Raw genomic sequence first — 21070 nt, forward strand, 5'->3', positions numbered from 1 at the left:
GAGGATTGAGAGAATTTCATGTGGTCAGATGAGACCAAAATGGGGGTCAGTTGCACCCCAAAACCCTATTCTCACAGTGAACTGGAAAGAGGGCAGGGCAACCGATCTGTCCAAAAGGAAATAATGATTGGGACCACATGGTGAGATTTTGGGGTAAAAAAAAAAGCTTTCTTCCACCAGTGAAAGCACTGAGGATGAAACATGGCTGGATCTTCCAACATCTCAAACTGGGTGAAGCCCTACAAGAAATGTTTGATCCTTGTCATTGCGTACAATGGGTTACATTACAAATATGCAGGTAATTTTTTTTGTTGTTGACAAAATACTTATTTTCAGAACCAAATATATTCTCCAGAAATAACAACAATGCTATTTGATGATTTGTTTTTTCCCCCCCCACCCGCTGTCTTCCACAGATGATGTCTCTATCATGAACATTACAAACATCCCCTTGAAGTGGAACAACTTGCAGAATCGCTGACTGGAAAACACTTTTTTTTTTTGCCTCGCTGTAGCTATGAGAGCAACAGAGAAGGACCCTGAAGTGACACTTGACCAGGATCTCCTTTGAATCCACAATAAACAGGTATGTTGAAATGCTTCCTTGTCATGTGGCAAAAACCAAAAGCATTTTTCTCCCAATGAGTAGCAACAAAGGGGCCCAGATACTATACATTAAATTCTTGTAGACTAAATGCTGTAATGCAAACATAGTAAATTAGCCCAAAAGTATGGAAGATCTTTTTTCTCTACAGCCAACCCTTTTCAAGGTTAACTTGTCACTCCCTCTAGTGTTGAAGTCCAGAACTATGGCTGGGTATGCTGCAGTTTCTAGAGCTCTCTGAATCTAAAAAATAAAATAAAACATTTATTGTCACTGCATTTATTTATAAGAGCATGCTTTTTAAAAAACTATGTAATGCAATTTGCACAAATTTACAATGATGCTTGTAAAAGTACAGATCTTGAATTAATGGTTCTAAATGAGTCTGGAGTTATAATTAATGCACCCATCAACGCTATATTTGTTAATAAGTTGCAAGGCTTCTTTAAAAATGCTTTTGAAACAATATAGCATATGTTAAGTGTCTCCCAAAATTAACTGGTTATTTTGTACCTAATATGAAGTACAAAGGGGGGGGGGGGGGGGATTAGCTTTTCTACATCATCAGCTGTTTTTCTTAGGCTTCATTCCTTAGAGTGCAATATGCCCTTCCTCCACCAGGGGATGTTGGAGACAAGCACATGACTTAAGGCTAACAGGGTGCCGAGCCACATGTTGCCTTTAAAGTAACAAACAAAACCACAAACATGGCCGATTGCAGCAGGATGAGAAAGAAAAACTGCCAATGACCAAAAAAAAAAAGAGAGGCAATAAATAATGACTGCTTTACACGCAGTGATCTATTAGACAAATCCTCCACAGCTGAAGCCAAACAGCTCTTTATCAAGTGTTGCTCACTTCGTGTTTGACAAGAGCTTCCCAGTCACCTCTGCCAATCTGCACTTCATTAGGCTGATTGTTCGCCTGTTTACGCCTCCTGCTTTGCCCAGCAGTTCTGTCTGGGGCCTGCGCCTTGTTCTGATTAAAAGAGGAACCTCATAAATACGCCTCTGCCTTTTAAACGATTTCCTCATTACATCAAAGTCACACGGAAGTTGTAAGCTGCTTTTATAAATCTAACTAAACACAGGCACCACACACCATCAGAAGCCCCCCTAAGCTGATCGGCTGAGCTTGAATTTACTATTTCAAAACAAATGGTCATTTATAGAGTTCCTGATATCAGAGTTGCTTACTATAGTGCTGGTGTTTTATGTGAATGAATATTTTGATCAACACATGCAAAAATAAATTACTAATAGATTATTTCCACTAAAAAAAATACATGAATGCAATATGTTTCTCACTTTTAAAATTGGAGACAATAGTTGCAGATTGCTGTTAAAACTTGCAACCCACATAATCTAACGAGGCCTCTCGCCAATGATTCCAGACCCAAATGACAACCGGCGGAGTCAAAACGCTGCTTTTCTTTAAAAGAATGGAACAATCTGAGGTCTCTTTTCATCTTGCAGAGACAGAAAATGAGTGTTTAACTGCTGTGGATGATAGCTGGGTGATGACGGGAACCAATCTGCAAAGCTGGATGATTTATGGGTATCATTTATGGTTTGTCAAACACCGCCTTTAACTGACCGCCGTCTGATGGGGAAACACAGACGTGGAATTAAACACAATAACACGGCTGCACACTGAAGTGCATCCCGCTTTCTCCCTAGTGTGATTTTTAAAAGAAGCAACATTTCAAACTAACAGAAAAATAATAATAAAGGTCCCCCCCATGCTGATGTTTTGCAACTTTATTCTTTGCATATAAACAAAGTGGGTTTAAATGAGTCTGAACAGATTTCAAATGATAAAACATACGTGGGGGAAAGCAGACTGCATAGTAGGAAATAGCCCCTTCCAGTTTTATCATGGCGACGGATTAAAAACTAACATTTGTTCTCAAATTTGGTACCTAAAACAGATATACAACATATGTTCGTACATTCCTCTTATTAAAAAAAGTTTTAAAGAGAAAAAAGTTTCAAGACCTACAAAAATGCTTTTTATTTAGTATGTTTTTTTTTCTTATAATTATTCAAATATGAACTTCAAGTATTTTAAATTAAAACCTGAGTTTGACAGGTTTTGTTGTTTTTAAGGCAACTGTTTGGAAAAAACAAAAAAGTCTCATCTGGCCTGAGTAATTCAAATATCTATCGAAGACAACAAGGCCCTTCTTGTGTCCGATGAGCGTCCAGGTTTAACACAACCCTTGGCGTCTTGTGTTTGCTCGCCCTGCTTCGTTATTGCAGATGTAAACACGTGAAAAGTACAAACAGCTGGACAGTAACATGCAAAGTTGTGTAAACCAGCAGTCCAGGGAACCACAAGAGGACATTTTTGGTTTTTCTGTCCTCCCTCCAGGGACAGAAATAAAATACACTTAATATAATTTGAAGAAGTGCTCCCAAAGTTGCACCTCCTGTGCAGAAGATATATAAATACAGTTTTCTGTTTTGTCAAGTACACTTGTATGTCCGTTTTGTTGAAATGCATAGAAACACAACAAAATTGTTCCTTTTTTTTGTTTTTTTTGTTTTAAGACAAGTGGTACATGCTGTATCCCAGAGGAGCAGCATATAGTCCGAGGTGTGATATGGGCAGTAGTGGTCTGTGATGATGGTGATATGGAGAGTACGACTGTCCGTATAGCGACATGGCACCCAGCGTCAGAGGTAACGTAAAGCCAGGGTGTAAAGCTCCAGCAGCCGTGGCTGCTGCCGCCGCCGCCACCGCTGCAGCTGACTTGGCGTCACTGACTATCTTGAGTTTCTCCAGCTCGGCCTCCTGGAGCCGCTTGGCTTTTGCTCTGCGGTTCTGGAACCAGATCTTCACTTGGGTCTCTGTCAGGGTGAGGGAAGAGGAGAACTCGGCGCGCTCAGCGATGGACAGGTACTGCTTCTGCCTGAACTTCCTCTCCAGAGCCAGAAGCTGGGATGTGGTGAATGGCGTGCGGGGCTTTCTGTTGGTCTTGTGCTTCCTCAGCTGGCAGCCTGGATTGACGGGGCCTGTTGGAAGAGGTTATGAAGGTTTGAGTGACATTAGGTATACACAGACATTATTTCTTTGTCAGTTTAGTTTCTGAGGAACACTATGGTGGTTTTTAACACAGTTTGTGAAGAAAAAACAAATTAATAACTAAAAGGTTCGTAGCTTTCAGGTTAAAGTGTTTAGTTGATGGTGAAGAAGTTGTAAACAAGCTGAGATAAACGTACCAAGTTGCGTTGAAAACGGACTAGCTCTGACCCAGGATGCGCACTCCTCTGACTCCGACGCCTCCGACTTTACCGGCGACGAGGGCTCCTCCGTTAAGCCTCTCTGGCTCCCCCCTGGGGGGCTGCTCGTCTCCCGGCAGAGATACAGAGAGTTGAAACACGCAGACGTCACTGCCATCAAGTCTTCCTTCGGTTTAAGGCAGGTAGACCGGCGGGTGTCCGTTTTCCTCCCGGCCATGAGCGCCTCTACGCTGAACGGGTGATGCAGCCTCACCGCGGGGAACGGCTTCTCTTCGCCCGACCCGTCGAACATGTCCGCTCGGTTACTGTCCTCCTCCGACGAACTGCTTCCCAACTCGTTCAGACTCTCGTGGGAAGCCATGTCTGCGCTCCGCTCGGCGGACAGAGCCGTCAGACAGGTGGATCCTTCCGCGGTGAGCGCAATGTTATGAGATGTCAAGCGGTGCGAGGGGGGAGTTGTACGTCGCACGTTGACGCGACTTGATTTTGACCAATCACTGCTTTTTGAAGTGTTTGAGTGCTGCTTTCAGGGACAATAGGAATTTGGCAGATTGTTTTTGTTTGTTTTTTGTAAAGCATAGCAGCATCCCATTCAGATTTAGTTACTCATTTCATTAAAATAATTAATTTGCACGATTATTGTTTTTAAAAGAGGGGATGTTCCACTTCTGAGGAATCTAGTTTTAAACATGTTCTGGTCGAATATTTGGTCAAAGTAATCAATTTTCCCAAGTCAATAAAACGCTTCAATTTATGGAGTACATTAGGGCTGTAACGATGAATGGGTTTGTCCAACCAGATCGATCTGTTTCTGAAAACACAAACTGCCCTCAAGTCATGTTGTGTGCTTTATTAAACGACTACAACGAACTAGGCTGTAAAATAAGATACTGACAACATTATCACATGTTGAGCTTCTGTAATGAATTAGCTCCAACTCAAAACACATGAGACTGCATGTGCAAACATGGGCCCCATGCAGGTAATTAGGGACAATTATTCCCTATATAAAACATTTTTTTTTCTTTTTTCTAATCTCTCCTCCCATTTGTTTGGTGCTCCTTTATTGGGGACTTTTGCCGTAATGCACAAAGCTCTGGTGTGCAATCCAGCATTTACAGAAAGGTTCAACTCTAACCCCAAAGAGCAAATTGCTTCATAAAATTAATGTCTGGCTTGATCTCACTGGTGTCTGAGCATGTTTGGAGGTAAATTGGATTTGACTTGCACGTCATTGTCCATTTCTGTAGCAGACTCAAAAATCGGTTGATATATTTCAGATTTAAAGACATCCCTCACAGAGCTTCTTATAATTTTTTACTTGGACAGCTTCATGATTTGTCAAAGGAAATTTCCCAGTTCCTAAAGGGAAAAATTGTTTTTATTGGTCTGTATCAGTGGAGGTTAAATAATATTTTCAGCTGAAAATCTTTCAAATAACCTTGTTTTGCCCTCGAGTCATTCTTGCATAAGCCATTTCATGAGCTAAGTGTATTTAACTCAAAGGTCATTTCTAAATGGATTTTTTTTTTCTTTGCTTGATGAACTCTAGCTAAAAATCTATTCTAGTTTTAAATTTTTTTTTAAATAACATGTTGTATTTCTGTTAAAATATCAAAGTGGCTGCAGGAGTGACTGAGGAGCTCCACCCGGCCTGAACAGGACGGCGCGCTGTTCCACAGGAATAAATTGTCTTTTTAGATTTTCCCTAAAGTTCAGAAATGGTCTCTCTCTGCAGCAAAACACCCTGGAGGACAGATTTATTTGGAGCATTTCTTCTGTATTTTGCATGTAGCCAAGAGGCCCGATAGTTTGTCTATGTCAAGAGTGTGGGGAGTAACTCCGTTCCCAGGAGGCTGCTGCTACTGCCTTATTAAAGTGGGGTTATTTCACAGACAATCAGAGGTTTGTGAAGGCGCCAGTGAGCGGCCAGATGAAAGGACTGACTCCTCGGGGGAGAAACTGTTGCTTTTTTTTTCTTTCTCCTCTGTTCAGAATCCCCACCTCCTTCCTCCTCCACCTCTCCTTCTCTCTTGCTGTGCGTATAATCCTGCAGGCACAGGCACCCTGTCAATCAGTCACATAACACGTTTTTGGCCAGTTCTGTTGGCATAATTCCTCAATTTGTTTCATCTAGATTTTATTCTCACAATCATATCAGCTGTTACCCTGTACTCACTGCAAATGTTCTTGATGTAGTTAAAAAAAATCATGTATTCCTTCTCATATAGGACTTTGCAACTTCCTTAATCTGTTTTCTAGCAGTCTTGTCCATGCCTGATAATCTATTTTCTAAATTTCTTTGTGTTTATCTAATCTGCTTATCATTTGTCATTTTCTTGGTTTATTATAAATCAGTTTTAATGTCAACAGATGAAGTGCTTCTACTAGAAATCCCTAAAGATTTTTGCATAATTCAATGACAAATCCGTTTATTCAGATCTGCAGCCTATTTATTAAAATTATCAATTCCCTAGATTAGGGGTGTCAGGGGTGTCAAACTCATTTCCACCGAGGGCCACATCAGTACAGCAGCTGTCCTCAAAGGGCCGGATATAACTTATACATGTAACTAAATGTAATGAAACATACATGTAACTACTCCTTAATGTTAAACAACTAATTTATTTATTTATTATAACTTTTGAAAGTGACAATTACAGTTGCATAGAAAACATATGTTTGCTTGTTACTCTATCATAAATCCTTTTAAATTTGATTCTGTCAGGTTAGGTTATATGGACAGTGTTTAAGTCCTAATGTATAGTTGCCCAATCTGATATTAAAATACACACCAATTTTTATTTTTATTTTAAGAAATCAAAAACTTTCATGCTCTCGGGGGCCACATAAAATTACATGGAGGGCCACATTTGGCCCCCGGGCCTTGAGTTTGACATATGTGCCCTAGATGATTAAAAACTCATGTGCAATGAAATGCACCGGCCCAAAAATTGTAAAAAAAAAATTTTGATTTTTTAATTTGGGCAAAGAAAACAAGAAGAATGCACACAGATGCAGGAAACACCGGAAGAAAAGAGAAGGTGGGGTTAAATGACAGGGGTGCCCCCCTGGGTTTAGCAAAATTACCCACACATCCCACTTCCTTTTTTCCATAATATCATTTAAGCTTGATAATAGCAAAAGCAATTTGTCTGAGCTTGTTTGGTGTGGTGTGGAAGTCTGTGCAGTGTGCGTGCGTCTGTGACAGCATCTTGAGAAGCCTCTAGTTGTGAGGGGGCGCACACACCTCCGAGCACTGTAATTACAGCAGAGGCTTTGAAGTGGTGGAATGTTTTGTGGGGGATAATCAGCAGGCCGGGCTGCACTTACATTGCTAATAAAATTCCCATTAATGCCAACACAGTTTTATTGTGACACTAAGTTGGGAAAGCAACTTGTTTAAAATTCTGTACATTCAGAAGCAAAAGAACATTTATTTTAAATCTTTTTCTTTCCACTAAGATCAATGCCACAAAGAAAAACCTTAAATGTCACCACCTATGATTTCATTCACATTAAAAAAAAATAGTTTTTAATCCTCCTTTAGTCTGCACGGTAGAAATGTTAAACAAAAATCCAATGAAAAAGGGTAGACTAGGCAAAGGGCTAATATTTTGGGGACTGTTCTTGAAAAGTGTCAACCCTTACATGTTTTCTATCACATAACTCCTTAAAAAAAGTTAGTTTTTTTTTTTTTTTACAAAGGTGTCACATGATGGTTAACACTCCAAGGCTTGTGACGCCGTCACGTGTCACATTTAGGAAACAAACATTTTTGATGGACATTTGTTGTTCTTCACCCTTCAGCACATCCCCTTAGAAGTCGCCACAGTGAATCAGCGTTCATTAATTCACACATTTGGTTTAGCAGAGATTCTTGCGCTGGATTTCTTTCATGTGCGGTTACTTAAAAAAGTGTTCTTAACGCCTGTAAAACTGGTGGGACGTGATGTAAACTGTTGGCAAACTGAAGCTAATCACCTTGTTTTGACTTGGATCCAAATGACCTCAGAGCTGCCATCTGCCCCGCCTCTCTTTCTCTACAAGCTTGGGAAGCCCTCAGAACTTCCGCCTGTAATGCACCTAAATGAATACCTTGAATGCTACAATGGCGCCAGAGCCAATTAACTGTGAACACTGGAGACAGATCTATTCAGAAGGCACTGAATGAGGCTCCCTTTAACGTGAAAGATTGATGTCCACTTTCCTAATAAGAAGATGAGGAGGTCCCCTGTTGCTTGAGTCAGTTCTAGGCTACAGTTACAGTATAGTCAGCTGATGACTGCGAGGCCTCAGGCGAGGAAGAAGCAGTAGACTGCTATAGAGGACAGAACAGTGGGTTTGTGATGATTTTTTGGTCTAGTATTTATTCACATCTGCCTTTTTATCACTGCACCTCTGCAAAAGGAATCAGGTGGATTTTTCCCAATCATTTGAGGTTTAAAACCACGTAGTTCATTTAGTTGTTATCTAGAAAAATCTAGTTTAGTTCATGACCTTGGCACGCAGCAAACAGCTATTATGAGAATAACTACCAGTCAGGAAATTACTGAGTGCAATTATGCATTTGGAACAGTTTCCTTCTGACAGATTTTGACAGCACCTTCATGTGCAAATTTACAGTCATAACTTCCCTTTACCACAGCCAATTATTACAAACCTCATTTTTCATTTCTTAGTAAATAATACATTACACCTTAAATACTTTTGAAGTTCAGTCCCGTCACTAATCACCAGGACAGTTCCTCTTGTACAGGACATAAATTTCCCGTACAACAACAATAACAGCCTTTCAATTGTGACATTCAAATAAGTTGTTTACTATATTCCAATGTTTAACCTGACAAGTCAAGAAAAAGGTTACAAAAATGGGGATTCATAGCTTGGTATTTCTGTGCAAGTTTTACTTCTTTGTTTGGGACTCTGTATCCACTGACTTTGTTTATATGACAGCCATGTTGAATTCTAGCAGCCCCTTAAAGCCTTTAGTAGATACAGGAAGTATTTTGTTGATTTCTTTTGTTGTTGTTTCATGATTTTTTTTTTTTAAAACCCACTCCCATTAAAAAAAGAGAAAAATGGTGTTTTTTACATGTGTTCCCATGATAGTAGTGGACATAGATGAAGAAAATTTAGCTTAAAAACAGCATTTCTGAGGATTTCTTTATTCAAATCTTTGTGAATATTGTGTGTTGACAAAAAATTATTGTTTGAAAAAGAACTTGTGACGTTGAAAATACGCTGAGCGGGCCACATGCTTCGTGCTCCGCTCCATCCACTTCTAGATGACTAGATCCAACACGTCCTTGTTTTCCTCATCTGAGCTGGCATCTGGCTGAAAAAAACTTTATGGCTTGATTGCTTCAGTATTGCTCACTATTTCTTTGTACTGGTAATGTTGGGGTTGTGAGGGACTGTAAGCTAGGATGAGGGAGTCTAAACATAAGCTGCGTTTACATGGACAGAAGTAATCGGAAAGATTGCCTGATCTGAAGAAGAATGCGTCACGTAAACATGCCGTTCGGAATACTTTGCCCTGATCAGACTCGTTCAGATCAAAATTTCTTTACGATCGAGATAGGTGGGTAATGGAGATTGTTGATCCAGCCGTGTTGCATGTAAACGGTTCATTCCGATCGTGTGTCACTACTGCTCTGGTTTACGTCACGCATAGAAGGTGCGGTGCTTCAGAGAAAGCTTTGGAGCTCAAACAGGACCGACCGGCTGCTCCGCTCGAGTGAACCGTGTCTCTGAGCAGAGCAGCTGGACTTATAGCTTTGTGTTTGCGGACAGGGCGGTGGTGCTTTGTTACGTGTGCGCTTCGGGGGGGGAGGCTTCCGACCCGCCGCTCTGGGTTAACAGTGTGTCTGAGCAGAGCTCAGGCCGCCTTCTCACACAGTGGCTGTGGGGCGGTGTGTTAGCTTTTCAAAGCAGAAATGCCGCTCAGTCCTTAGAAATCTTTCAAACAATCACATGGATTTGTGTTTCCAGTCGTGTCCCGACTAAATAAAGGCTGATGTTATTCCCACATATTTACGTGCAGCCAAGATGCAGATTGCGGCATTTCCCGCATGGATTTTGTGTTCATCAAACAAGGCTAATGTTGTTAGCGCGTGTTAGCCTTCGCCTAACCCTGGCTTCTTCCAGCTTCGTTCTTCCACAAAAAAGCACTGACCACACGGATTAAAAATAAAATGATGAGCGAACAGGCACTTCATAACATTCATAACATAAATAAAAGCACATTTAGAAGATCATCTCGGATATTACCGAGCTGCTGCATGAATGTTAATGGCAGCCATAGACTTGTTTACAGTGGGACTCATTTCCTCTTCTTCTTTTTTTCAACACTACTGTGCATGCCCAAATGATTTATTCAGACTTAAAGTGTGACCATGTGAAATCTTCGTTCTAATCGGAAAAAGTTTTCTGATCCCATGGACATAGTTAAATTTTAATCCGACCATTGATCCGATTAAGATATTTTGCCCCCGGGTTGCTCTGTGCCAACAGTCCGGCCCACAACTCGGAGGCAAATTTCTAATAAACTTCTCTTGCAGAAACTGTTTTAAAAAAACAACACAGGTTTTTTTATTTTTGGCAAAAAAACGACATAATCATAATTAAAAGACCACTTGGAACGCTTTTAAAATGGATCAAAAGATGATCGGGTCTTTAAGTTTAAATGTTACAAATTGAATTTGATTTAAATGTTGGGATTTTGGGAATATTTGAACATTTGAAGGAGAAATGGTGGAAAGTTTGGAGTGAGCGTTGACCTTTGACCTGAAATGTGCATCTAGATTTAACAAATATTCTGTCAGGTAGAAATCAGATCTTCAGTGCTTGCATATGAGGAAGTAATAACGCTTTTGTACTTTTTTTTTTTCATCAAGAAGGAAATATCTTAGTATTTTACAGGTCAACCACTACAGACCAAAAGAGGGAAGTCAAACCGACTTTAATCACACACGACATCAAATACATGCAGAAAAGGCTTTCCATATATCTCGCTAATTTTCCCTTTACTTTGAGGTCTGTCCCGAGCAAGAAAAGTTTGTTAACTTAGTAATTGACAACAAAGTGGGAAAGAGGCTCCAACACATTCACATTCTCTGTCTCAGAAGGTATGACTCAGAGTGCATCCCAGCCCCATGACTTCAGTTTCTATGTCAATCACTCAACTTCCAAACAGACTAAAAGAGATCAGCCAGGGGCCTTATGACCCTCGGATAGTTACATTGATTCCCCATGCCATGCTATAGCTTAATTAGCTCTGACAAGTAAGATTTATGGCAAGACCATCGTGTAAATCACAAGGACACTTGTTATTATGGAAAAGCAGTGAAAAGGTGTAATTGTTTTTAAGTGGCGCTGGAGGGGCTATGCGAGCTTTTGCATTTCTCTGTGTGCATGTTTTGCATGTGATTGTGTGAGTGTGCGCTGTGTTCTGGGAAGTTTTCCAGAGATCGGGAAAATCCACACAAGTGTCATTATAAAACCACAACAACACATTTCCTCCAGAGAAACTTTTATTACAGAAAAAGACATTTCATGGTGGAAAAAAAGTTTGACATTTTCCCAACTGTTGTCCTTCAGTTATGTGGGAATTTGGTATGTTTGCACACAAAAATATGAAGTGAGACACATAGAATTTAATGAGTGCTAAACCAGAAAGGTTTATGGAAAGCGAGAATAAAAAGCTTCCCCATGATCAGTGGTTTAATTAAACAGTTTTAATACATTTTAATTGCCACTATATCTTGAAGCCCAGGGGTGAGACACTACTGTGACATTAGATTTTCTATGCAAAATTATTTTCTTGTCTTTGTAAAAAAAAATCTAAATGGCTCCACCCCAGATGTGATGATTCCTGCAGAAGTCATAGTTGCAACAGATGTTTTCCTTGTATTAATTATTAGTGACTTTTAATTAAAATGCTTTATTTAATTTCAGCAAATAAATAGGGCAATAATTTGTCTTTTGCCGTCCAGTTTTTATTTGGAAATGGAAAAATCATTAAAAGTGTTTGCTCAGATGTCTAGTAATGAGTGCAATGAGGTTTTTAAGGTTGATGGTTCGTCATCAGCAGCGGGCTCATCCTGACTTACCTTTGTGTTTCAGTCTTTGACATGTTCGGCTTGAGGTCCCTGCTGTTAAGCTAAAGACTTATTTTTATTGAGTCATAAAGAACAAAGTCCGTCACTTGAAAAACAAATCGGAAAACAAGGAAAACATCAAAGCCAGTCGCAACCATCTTGGGTCATGTTAGGTCAGCAGAGGGGAAGAGACGGACTCTTTGGTCAGCTGCTGTTCCCTCATATGTAAGGTAATTCATTCGATATATGACTAAATCGCTAAGCCAATGTGTGTTTAAATCTTTAGAAATCCATGTGAGACAGGAGTGGATGAAGATAAAGAGGAAAAAAAATGTATCTGCACATGAGATACCACATTCCTCCATGTTTGTTTGTGCACTGTTGGAATTCTGCTGTTTTACTATGACTCCGCTCACTGTAAAGGCAAGGACTGATGTAGGACATCATGGATAATGGGGGAAACACTAAACTCCACTGATCTTTGTTCTGACCCCTAACAGGGTGAGGAAACGGGGGAGTCGTTTTTGTTGACCCTCTTTTCAACCACAGGGTCAAATGTTCTCAACCTCTGAATGCTCCCTTTGAACTGACTGCAGGCTGGAACCAGTTTTACCTTGTGAGTGATAGTTTGTACACTGACGTTCATTAGTTCTTAAACTCAGCTGCTTTAGGGTTGAAACATGTTTTATTTAAAATAATTTGCATTGATTGAATTTACTTTAACTGGAACTATTGTGGTTGGCATTTGAACATGCAATTTTAGGTTTAAAGAATTAACTTTTTACTGACCATTGGCGGTGCAAAAAAATAAATTGTGCAAATTCTGTGATATATACTTTTTTTTAATGTTTCATCTGTGCAGGATAAAAATGACAAAATGTACATGTAGAATGGTTTTGCTCTTAGAGATGGCATTAACTTAAATAAAAATCCTGCAATAATACAACCATGATTGTTTTTTATAACAAACAGCTTTAAAACAGGCGTGTCCAAAGTCCGGCCCAGGCCAAACAGCCAAATGTGGCCTCATATTTTCAACAGCCCACGGGCTCCTTTTATCAAATCATTACATGCGGTTATCAAATCAATAATATGCAGCCCCAACATTTTCCAAAAACTGTGAAAATGATTATTTTTCTTTAATTATAGGCTAAATTAAATTTACAAACAAGACATGCCATCTACAACAACTGGGAAGTAAACCTGAGTAGAAATTGATGAATTAACAATATTTGACAATGCATAATTATGAACACTAAAACAGCTTTAAATACTCCACATCATATCCTTTGGCTTTTTTACTGTCTACAAATATGTTACAAACAACACATGATGCACAAATAAGGGCATCCTGCACAAAAAGGACAATTTTTGTACTAAATCCTGTTCATTTATGATCATATTTGATTATTCTGTAGACAGAGTTTTGTGTTTTTTACAATATATAAGAAATTGCCAACAAAAAAATGACGCCTACAATTTGTTTGTGTAGCCATTTTTTTATCTTAAAAATTAACCTTTTTGTTTTTTTTAAAATATACTTTAATTTAACCCATAAGAACCCACAATCATTTTTTCTGATAAATAAATATTGTAAATTACACCACAAACCACACGGACCACTAAACATATTTCTGATATTTTCCTGCTACATTGATGAAACCCTTTTTAACCTTACATGTTAAACACAAATCCAGCCCGATGTACATTTTCCAACTGAAACTGGACATCTCAACAAATTTGTGGAGAAAATTACTGGGGGGGCTGTATTTATTTCCTTTTTTTCCATTCTCTCAGCTTTTTTCCAAATCTTGTAAGATGTCCTTTCTGCTCTGAAAATAATTAACTGTAATGAAAGCCAGAAAAAAAGATCAATTCCAGATAATGAGAAAAGAAAAAAGAATGAACAAATCACTATTCTTTATCAACAAAAAAAAACATTTTCAGAAAAAAAAAATTCAAATAGGCTGGAAGATGGAGAGCAAACTGATCTTTGAGTTTTGACTTTTGTGTTGTACCCGTATTTGTTTAAGTCGTGACACACTTGATTTTGCTACCAAATGCATAGCGATTCAATATTCATGTGTTTTTAACTCCCACTTTAATCATAGTTATTGTAATTACTCTGTTCCTGTGTTTTAGAGCAATGGCTGCATCTGCAGGCCTGACCCAAAGACTACAGAGCTGAGTGGCACTGTTTGCATTTGGAGTAATGGCTGTCATTATGGTGAATTAGTACTCTACCCAAACAAGTCCTGTAAAACCACCCAACAGTGCTCTGCTGCTCTTTTGCTTTCTGGTGCCTTGTTACAATCAGTTGAGTTGATTACAAGCAGCATCCTCACCACTTCAAAGCTGGGCCATTTGAAAGGGTGAGACTAACTGTCTCTTGTTAGTCCCACAGTCAGAGGCCATACTATAGCTCTCAGTCTCTGCTGAAATCAATTGACGTTTCAAAGAAAATTGCCATATTGGAAAGAAAATGTTTTCATGCTTTATTAAAGGATAAAGGGAACGTTTTGAGCTGGAGGCAGTTAGTGGGTCCTCTTTAAAGTAAAAGGTTGACTCCTTGTAAGGTCAGACGACAGGTCTCACAATGAATGGAGGGACGCATAGAGAGGGAGCGAGACACCAAGTCTAGACAACATATTTAGGGACCCTCCCTGATTGCTTTGTTCTGCACCATGTCCACACATAATTACTTCAGCAAACTACCAGGAATCCTGTCAAATCTGAGTCAAGCGATGGGTGAAATGGATTTTTTGGAAAAGGAAGGATCTAATCTATGTGCCTTTGCTCATATACTTTATTTCCTTTTTTTTCTTTTTCTTTAAAAATGCCATTATTTACAGTTCTTGGTTCTGGTATAGTTGTTGAATTAGGAAGAAATGATTCCAGAAGATAAAATCAAAGTGAGAATTTTTTTTTTAATTGTAATTTTCCAACAGAAAACATTTTTAAAAGACAATGCGCTAAAATGACTAAGTTGATTATATAACGCAACTCAAGAAATACACCCACGACCACAGGAGAGCTACTCTATCTGGGAAGATCATTTTATTTACTAGGAGGACCATGACCAATTAAATATTTGTGCTTGTTGTTATAGCACGCAAGCACTGTGGAAATGCTGAATAAATAACAATGTCCAAAACATGTCACACCAGGGCCTCTAAAAATGCATGTTTATTCGGGCTCCAGATACAACACCGGACCCACATTGACAATAGTAAAAAATATGCCGGGTTTATCTGAAGCTATCACACACTCGCACATAAAAGCATTTAAATAATTTACAGGTTTGTCAAAATTCAATTTAAGTCACTTAAATTACAAACTTGTCAATAAGACTTAGATATATATATCTGGGTTGGTAACAGTCATAGAAGTGCTGATATACAAAAAATGTTTCTTGTGACACTTTAAAGTCACAGAGCTGGAAATATCAACTGTGTGCCTCCAACATGTTATACATCCATGTTCTCCTATCTTCATCTGTGCATAACTCTTTGCGACGGAAAGAGCCTTTTCTCAAAGGGGCAAAACAAATTGATCCGTGCACAACTATCAGATGAGAGTGTAACCGCAGCAACACATGAAAATGTGTTTCAGTGCAATAAAATGTTACAGCTTTCTCTAATGAAAATGTGAAATTGATTTTTCTTTTCTTTTCTTTTCTTCTGACATTCATTAATTTATATGGTTAGATCTGGGTTTGCAGCTGCTTTGTTTTGAGATTTCACTGTAGTAGAACATCCTTGCATGTGAAGACCAGAGATTGATGGGTGCTAAGGGTCTTTGAAGTTCAAATAAAAATCAGAAAACGGGCATGAAAATGCTTGGCGCCAGCATAAATATTATCTTAATTGTATGGAAAACAGCTTTGTGCTGCCTCATCTCGTAAAGATGGAGTGATAGGGAAGAGCGCTGTTTAAAATGTCAGATGTTATTTACTATTCTCAGAACTTAGATGTTACCAGCTCTTTGTGTCAATTACAGGTTACACTTTTGCTTTGCATTTAAAGTAAATTCAGATATTCTGAATAAAACTGCAATCTAACATCAAGTTAGGAAGAAAATAAATTCTTAATGTCAAATCTAAGAACAGATTTTTAAAACGTTGTCATGGTCTTTCAGAGAATTCTAAAGTCATTATTGATCGTCTATTTTCAGGTCGGATAGGAATTCTTCCCCTGCCCCTATAGCTTCTCCCTACCCGTCCAATTGTAGGGGCATTTGGACGGGTTAGAAGAATGTATTGTCGAAGTGAAATGTTTTGCACTGTTTGTGTGTTTTCTTTTCTTTTCCTGTAAACTATTTTTTTAAGGGCTAACCCTTGCGGCGAAGGGATGCCGAGCATTCCTACTTTAAAATTAAAATTGCATTTCTGTTTCTTTATTCAAATAGTTGTGAAGGCAAGGCAAGGCAAATTTATTTGTATAGCACAATTCGTGCACAAAGTAATTCAAGGTGCTTCACAAAACAGAAAAATGCATTAAAATCACAATACATCATAGAAATAATCAACGTAAAATTTACTTTAAAAGAAAAGAAAAAAATTTAAAATTGATTTAAAAATAAAAGAAGGAAAGGAAAGAAAAGTGCAGATAGGACCTTTCAGTCATATACACGGCTAAACGGAAATGTTTTAAGTCTAGATTTGAACATGAGCACAGAAGAGGCCTGTCTTACGACTTCAGGGAGGCTGTTCCAGATTTTAGCTGCAGAATATTGAAACGCTGATTCCCCTTGTTTAGTTCTGACTCTGGGAATCAACAGGAGGCCGGCCCCTGAGGTCCTCAGAGTACGAGATGGTTCATATGGCACTAACATGTCAGAGATGTACTTTGGTGCTCGGCCATGGAGAGACTCGTACACAAGCAGAGCTGCTTTGAAGTCTATTCTTTGCGGTACAGGGAGCCAGTGCAGAGACCTGAGCACAGGACTAATGTGATCATACTTCCTGGTTTTGGTCAGAACTCGAGCAGCAGCATTCTGGATGTACTGACGCTGTTTTACAGCTCGTTTGGACAGGCCGGTGAGCAGGCCGTTACAGTAGTCTAACCTACTGGAGACAAATGCATGAATAAGTATCTCCAGGTCTGGCTTTGACATTATGTTTTTGATTTTGGCAATGTTTTTCAGATGGTAAAATGCCGCTGATGTTACTGACTTGATACGGCTGTTAAAGTTTAGGTCAGAGTCCATGATTACCCCTAGATTTCTGACTTGATTTGAGGGTTTAAGAGACAGAGAATGAAAGTAGCTGCTGACACTTTCTCTTTGACTTTGACTTCGGTCTTGTTTGAGTTTAGCTGGAGAAAGTTGTTCTGCATCCACGCACTGATCTGTTGGAGGCAGTGGCTGAGTGAATCCACCGGCCCATATTCACCTGTTGTCAGTGACACATAGATCTGAGTATCATCTGCATAGTTGTGATAAGATATGTTGTTACTGCGTATTAACTGCCCTAGTGGCAGCATGTAGAGGTTGAACAGAAGGGGTCCCAGGATCGATCCCTGGGGCACACCACAAGTCAAGGCCATGTAGTCTGAGACACAACTCCCAATTTCAACAAAATATTTCCTGTCTTCTAGATAAGACTTGAGCCAACTTAGGGCAGATCCAGAGATGCCAACCCAGTCTTGGAGTCTGTGCAAAAGGATCCCATGATCAACAGTATCAAAGGCAGCGCTCAGGTCTAGCAGGATTAAGACAGAGACTTTGCCATCATCAGTGTTCAGGCGGATGTCGTTGGTTACCTTGATAAGAGCAGTTTCTGTGCTATGATGGGGTCTAAAACCTGACTGGAAAACATCAAATGAATTGTTTAATAAGAGAAAGTCAGTGAGCTGTTGGTAGACAACTTTTTCAAGGACTTTTCCTAAAAATGGCAGATTAGAGATAGGTCTGTAATTAGGTCTGTGAATAAGTAACAGAAAAAAATGCCATTAGAAAAAGTTTTTAATTGTTGCGTACAATAACCTACAAATATCAGATTAGAAGTTTTCCTGTTCCACTCCATTCCGATGCATGCACTTATAGATGCCTACATCCACAAATACTTCTTCATTTTGCTTATTCGAGCTGGCAACTGGCCCAAAACTGGACGACCGAACAGCTCCAGTATTGCTCGCCATTTTTGTTCCACAGGTAGCTTGGGGTTACGTAGGGCTGAAGGCTAGCAGGAGAGAGTGTAAACAAAGGAATGATGGGAAATGAGGACTGCCTTACTCCGGGCCCATGCAATACTCTGAGGTGAATTTCCATTGAACTCCTGCCACTCTCCAGAAACTATGTCCTAGAAAATTAATTAGTTTTTATTTTGGCTAAAAACAGCATAATCGTAATTAAAAGACCACTGAAAATGCATTTAAAATGGATCAACATTTATTTGTTCTTATTAAAAAAATTTAAAAGCAAATCCTGCTTCCTGTTTGTTTGTTTGTGTAATCATGAGAGACATATATACTTTTGGGCCTAAGCACACAAGGAAAACTCGTGCTTGTGCAGCTGGCTGCCTCTATGCCTCTGTCCTCAGCGCTTTGAAAAGTTAAAGTCCAACAATTTCTAATTGAAGCTCTTCCTGATCGAGTCAAAATGTGCGCTGCAGCACTTGGGCCTTAATGTCCGTTTTGTTGTTTGTTTGTGTCGCAGCAAAAATTTCCCATAGAAGGCAAAGTGCAGTTTCTAAGCTTGCCTAAACCTTGTCCTATTGTGCCTCTTTCATTTGCTTCACCACCCCCTCCCAAAGCCTCGGTCACTGGCCCTCCTTGCACGCACACTCACTCAGCATATTGCTTTGTGAGCTGACATTTAGAGGATTAACCTTGAAATTGCCAAAAGCCATCCCAGCACCACTCCACCCTCAGCTTGTTCCCTTCACCTTTTCTCAGTGTTTCTTTCCCTGCAGCTCCCTCTCGGTGAATGCTTGCGCAACAAGTGGCGCCGCTCTAGAGCCCCCTGGGTATTAGAGGGTTGAGTGGCGTCCCAGAGAACCATAATTACACCAGCGCTCAGGTGATTTAAGGGTCCTGGAACATGCTGACCCATGCATGGCACCGAAATCCTACTTTACACTAACACCTACCCTTATAATGCCTCTAAGGAAAGATTATTTATTCTCCCATTTCATATTTAATTATCCACTGATGACTGCTTGTTGTGTTATAATTATGTTTCCATGCATTTTATGACTTGTTCTGAGCACTTGTGGTTAAAAATAAAAACCAGGTGATTCATTCAAGACAAAAAAATGCAAGGATTTTTCATTGTAAGTTAGTTGAAACTATTGGAAACTAAATTAGAATTATAGACCAGAGGTAGTAAAGAAATTTGAACTTGACAGGCTATAATAAGAGAAATGCTCATAATTGAGTCAGCTTGACTCCCCGCCCCCTGCAGACACTGTGGTGGCAGGCGGGAATGTTTCCCCTTTAACAAGGTCAGGGCTTATACTGCTTAATGGCCAGGGGATGTCCTTGTGCTCTGTACTTTTACACTCTCACCTCCTCTTATCTTTTGCCTTGAGTTGCTTTGAAGGAGCAGCCACTGTAGAACTTCATTGCCTGTGTCTGCCTCCAGTTTCCTCACTTTTCCTCCGGGAGTTTCAAAAGTCAGATCCCTGCCTCTCTGTGTTTTGTAAAACCTTTGCCATCACGCAGCATTAAGTCCAGCTTTGTCCAGACCCATTCTGCAAACCAGCTCTTGAAGATCATGCCAGAGAATGCAGAATTATCCACTTTCCCTTGGCCATAAAAAAAAAAAAAAAAAAAGAATCACAGGAAAAGCATGCAGGCGCTACATGTTGGAAAAAGAAACTAATCTGTTTATCTTAATTTAAATCGGCGCTACAGGACATTGGTGGCATTTGAACTGTGAAGGTCTCTAATTTCTAAAGGAATTTGCATGTGACATTTGTAATTATTCTTATTCAAAGCAAGAAACTACATCTTAAAAATGGATCTCGAACAGTTTGTTTTCAATCATGGTGTTCTCACCCTAAGCAAATGAGGTATTAAAGTTTCCTTTCTTCATGTTAAGGTTTTGATTTTGACAGCACAGGTTAAAGAGCTTGCGCCTTTTCAGTTGTAATCCCTGCAATTAAGACTGTAGGTGCGGCTCTGTTACCCTTAGCAGGATTAGAAACGACCCAGGCGAGAACATAATTGCTTCTCAATTTGAAGTTGTGAAGTGCATTAAATACCTGTGGCTCAGCCTGCTGTCTCAGCAGTTAGTTTATGGATTAGCTGCCATTTCCTCATCTTTTTTTATAATAGGAACTTTCTAGGACTTGCATATTTAGGATTTCACTTGTTTGTACTTTTGTGACCTTTAAAAGGTGTCTCATCCTGAAAGCTGCTCCATTATTAGAATTTGCAATAACACAAAAACAACTTTTGTAAGAAAGCGCTGAATGATACTGATATGAAATGGAAAGAAAAAAGTTTTATTTCTCATCCTGTGGTGATAACTAAAGTACATTAAATCAAATTATTTATAAAGCACTTTTCAAAGAAGAAAAACACAGTGACTAGCAGACTTAAAAACAAATAAAATGATAAAATACACAGAATGTCCTTAACCCCTCCTACCTATTCTGACCTTTTTACCACTAACATTCACAATAAATAAGATGACTGACAGTTCACACACTTTTGGACAAAAAGTAAATTTTGGAAATTATTTCGTTGTAATCTTAGATTGAATGACTAAACGGAGGAAAACTATGAACATTAGGGCTGGAATTTAGATTTGAAAATTAGTTTAATTTATTGAAACATGAAAAATTAATTAACAATTTAACCAATTTTGGTTGCATAAGATATTAAATAGCTAGTGATTTTAAAAAGGATAAAGACAGGAATTTCATTTATAGGTTAAAAAATATTAGATTAATAACTGACTGAAAGCTGCTTTTGTAAAAAAGAGAAATATATCACAGGGAAATGAGTTTGATCATTCAAATTGTTAGTACAGACAGATTAGATTAGTACTAAGGATGTGAATTCACTAAGGAAGCTAACTCTCTAACCTAAGTCGTTATAAATTGCTTTGTTTGCACAACTAAACCCAGAATTATATTTTTAGAGGGTTTACTTTATCTAATTCTTTGCACA

General features: G+C 39.1%; 1 protein-coding gene across 1 annotated transcript; it reads right to left on the reverse strand.

The window, feature by feature from the left end:
- Window positions 1-492: 492 nt before the first annotated feature.
- Window positions 493-4334, reverse strand: LOC101172514 (homeobox protein MSH-D). Its single transcript, XM_004076134.4, has 2 exons — window positions 3829-4334; window positions 493-3621 (listed from the first exon to the last, which is right to left on the reverse strand). The coding sequence occupies exons 1-2, from the start codon at window positions 4208-4210 to the stop codon at window positions 3152-3154; spliced, it is 852 nt and encodes a 283-aa protein (XP_004076182.1). The 5' UTR covers window positions 4211-4334; the 3' UTR covers window positions 493-3151.
- Between the last annotated feature and the right edge of the window lie 16736 nt (window positions 4335-21070).

The sequence above is a fragment of the Oryzias latipes genome, chromosome 14, assembly GCF_002234675.1.
Source record: "Oryzias latipes chromosome 14, ASM223467v1".
Taxonomy (NCBI): Eukaryota; Metazoa; Chordata; class Actinopteri; order Beloniformes; family Adrianichthyidae; genus Oryzias; species Oryzias latipes.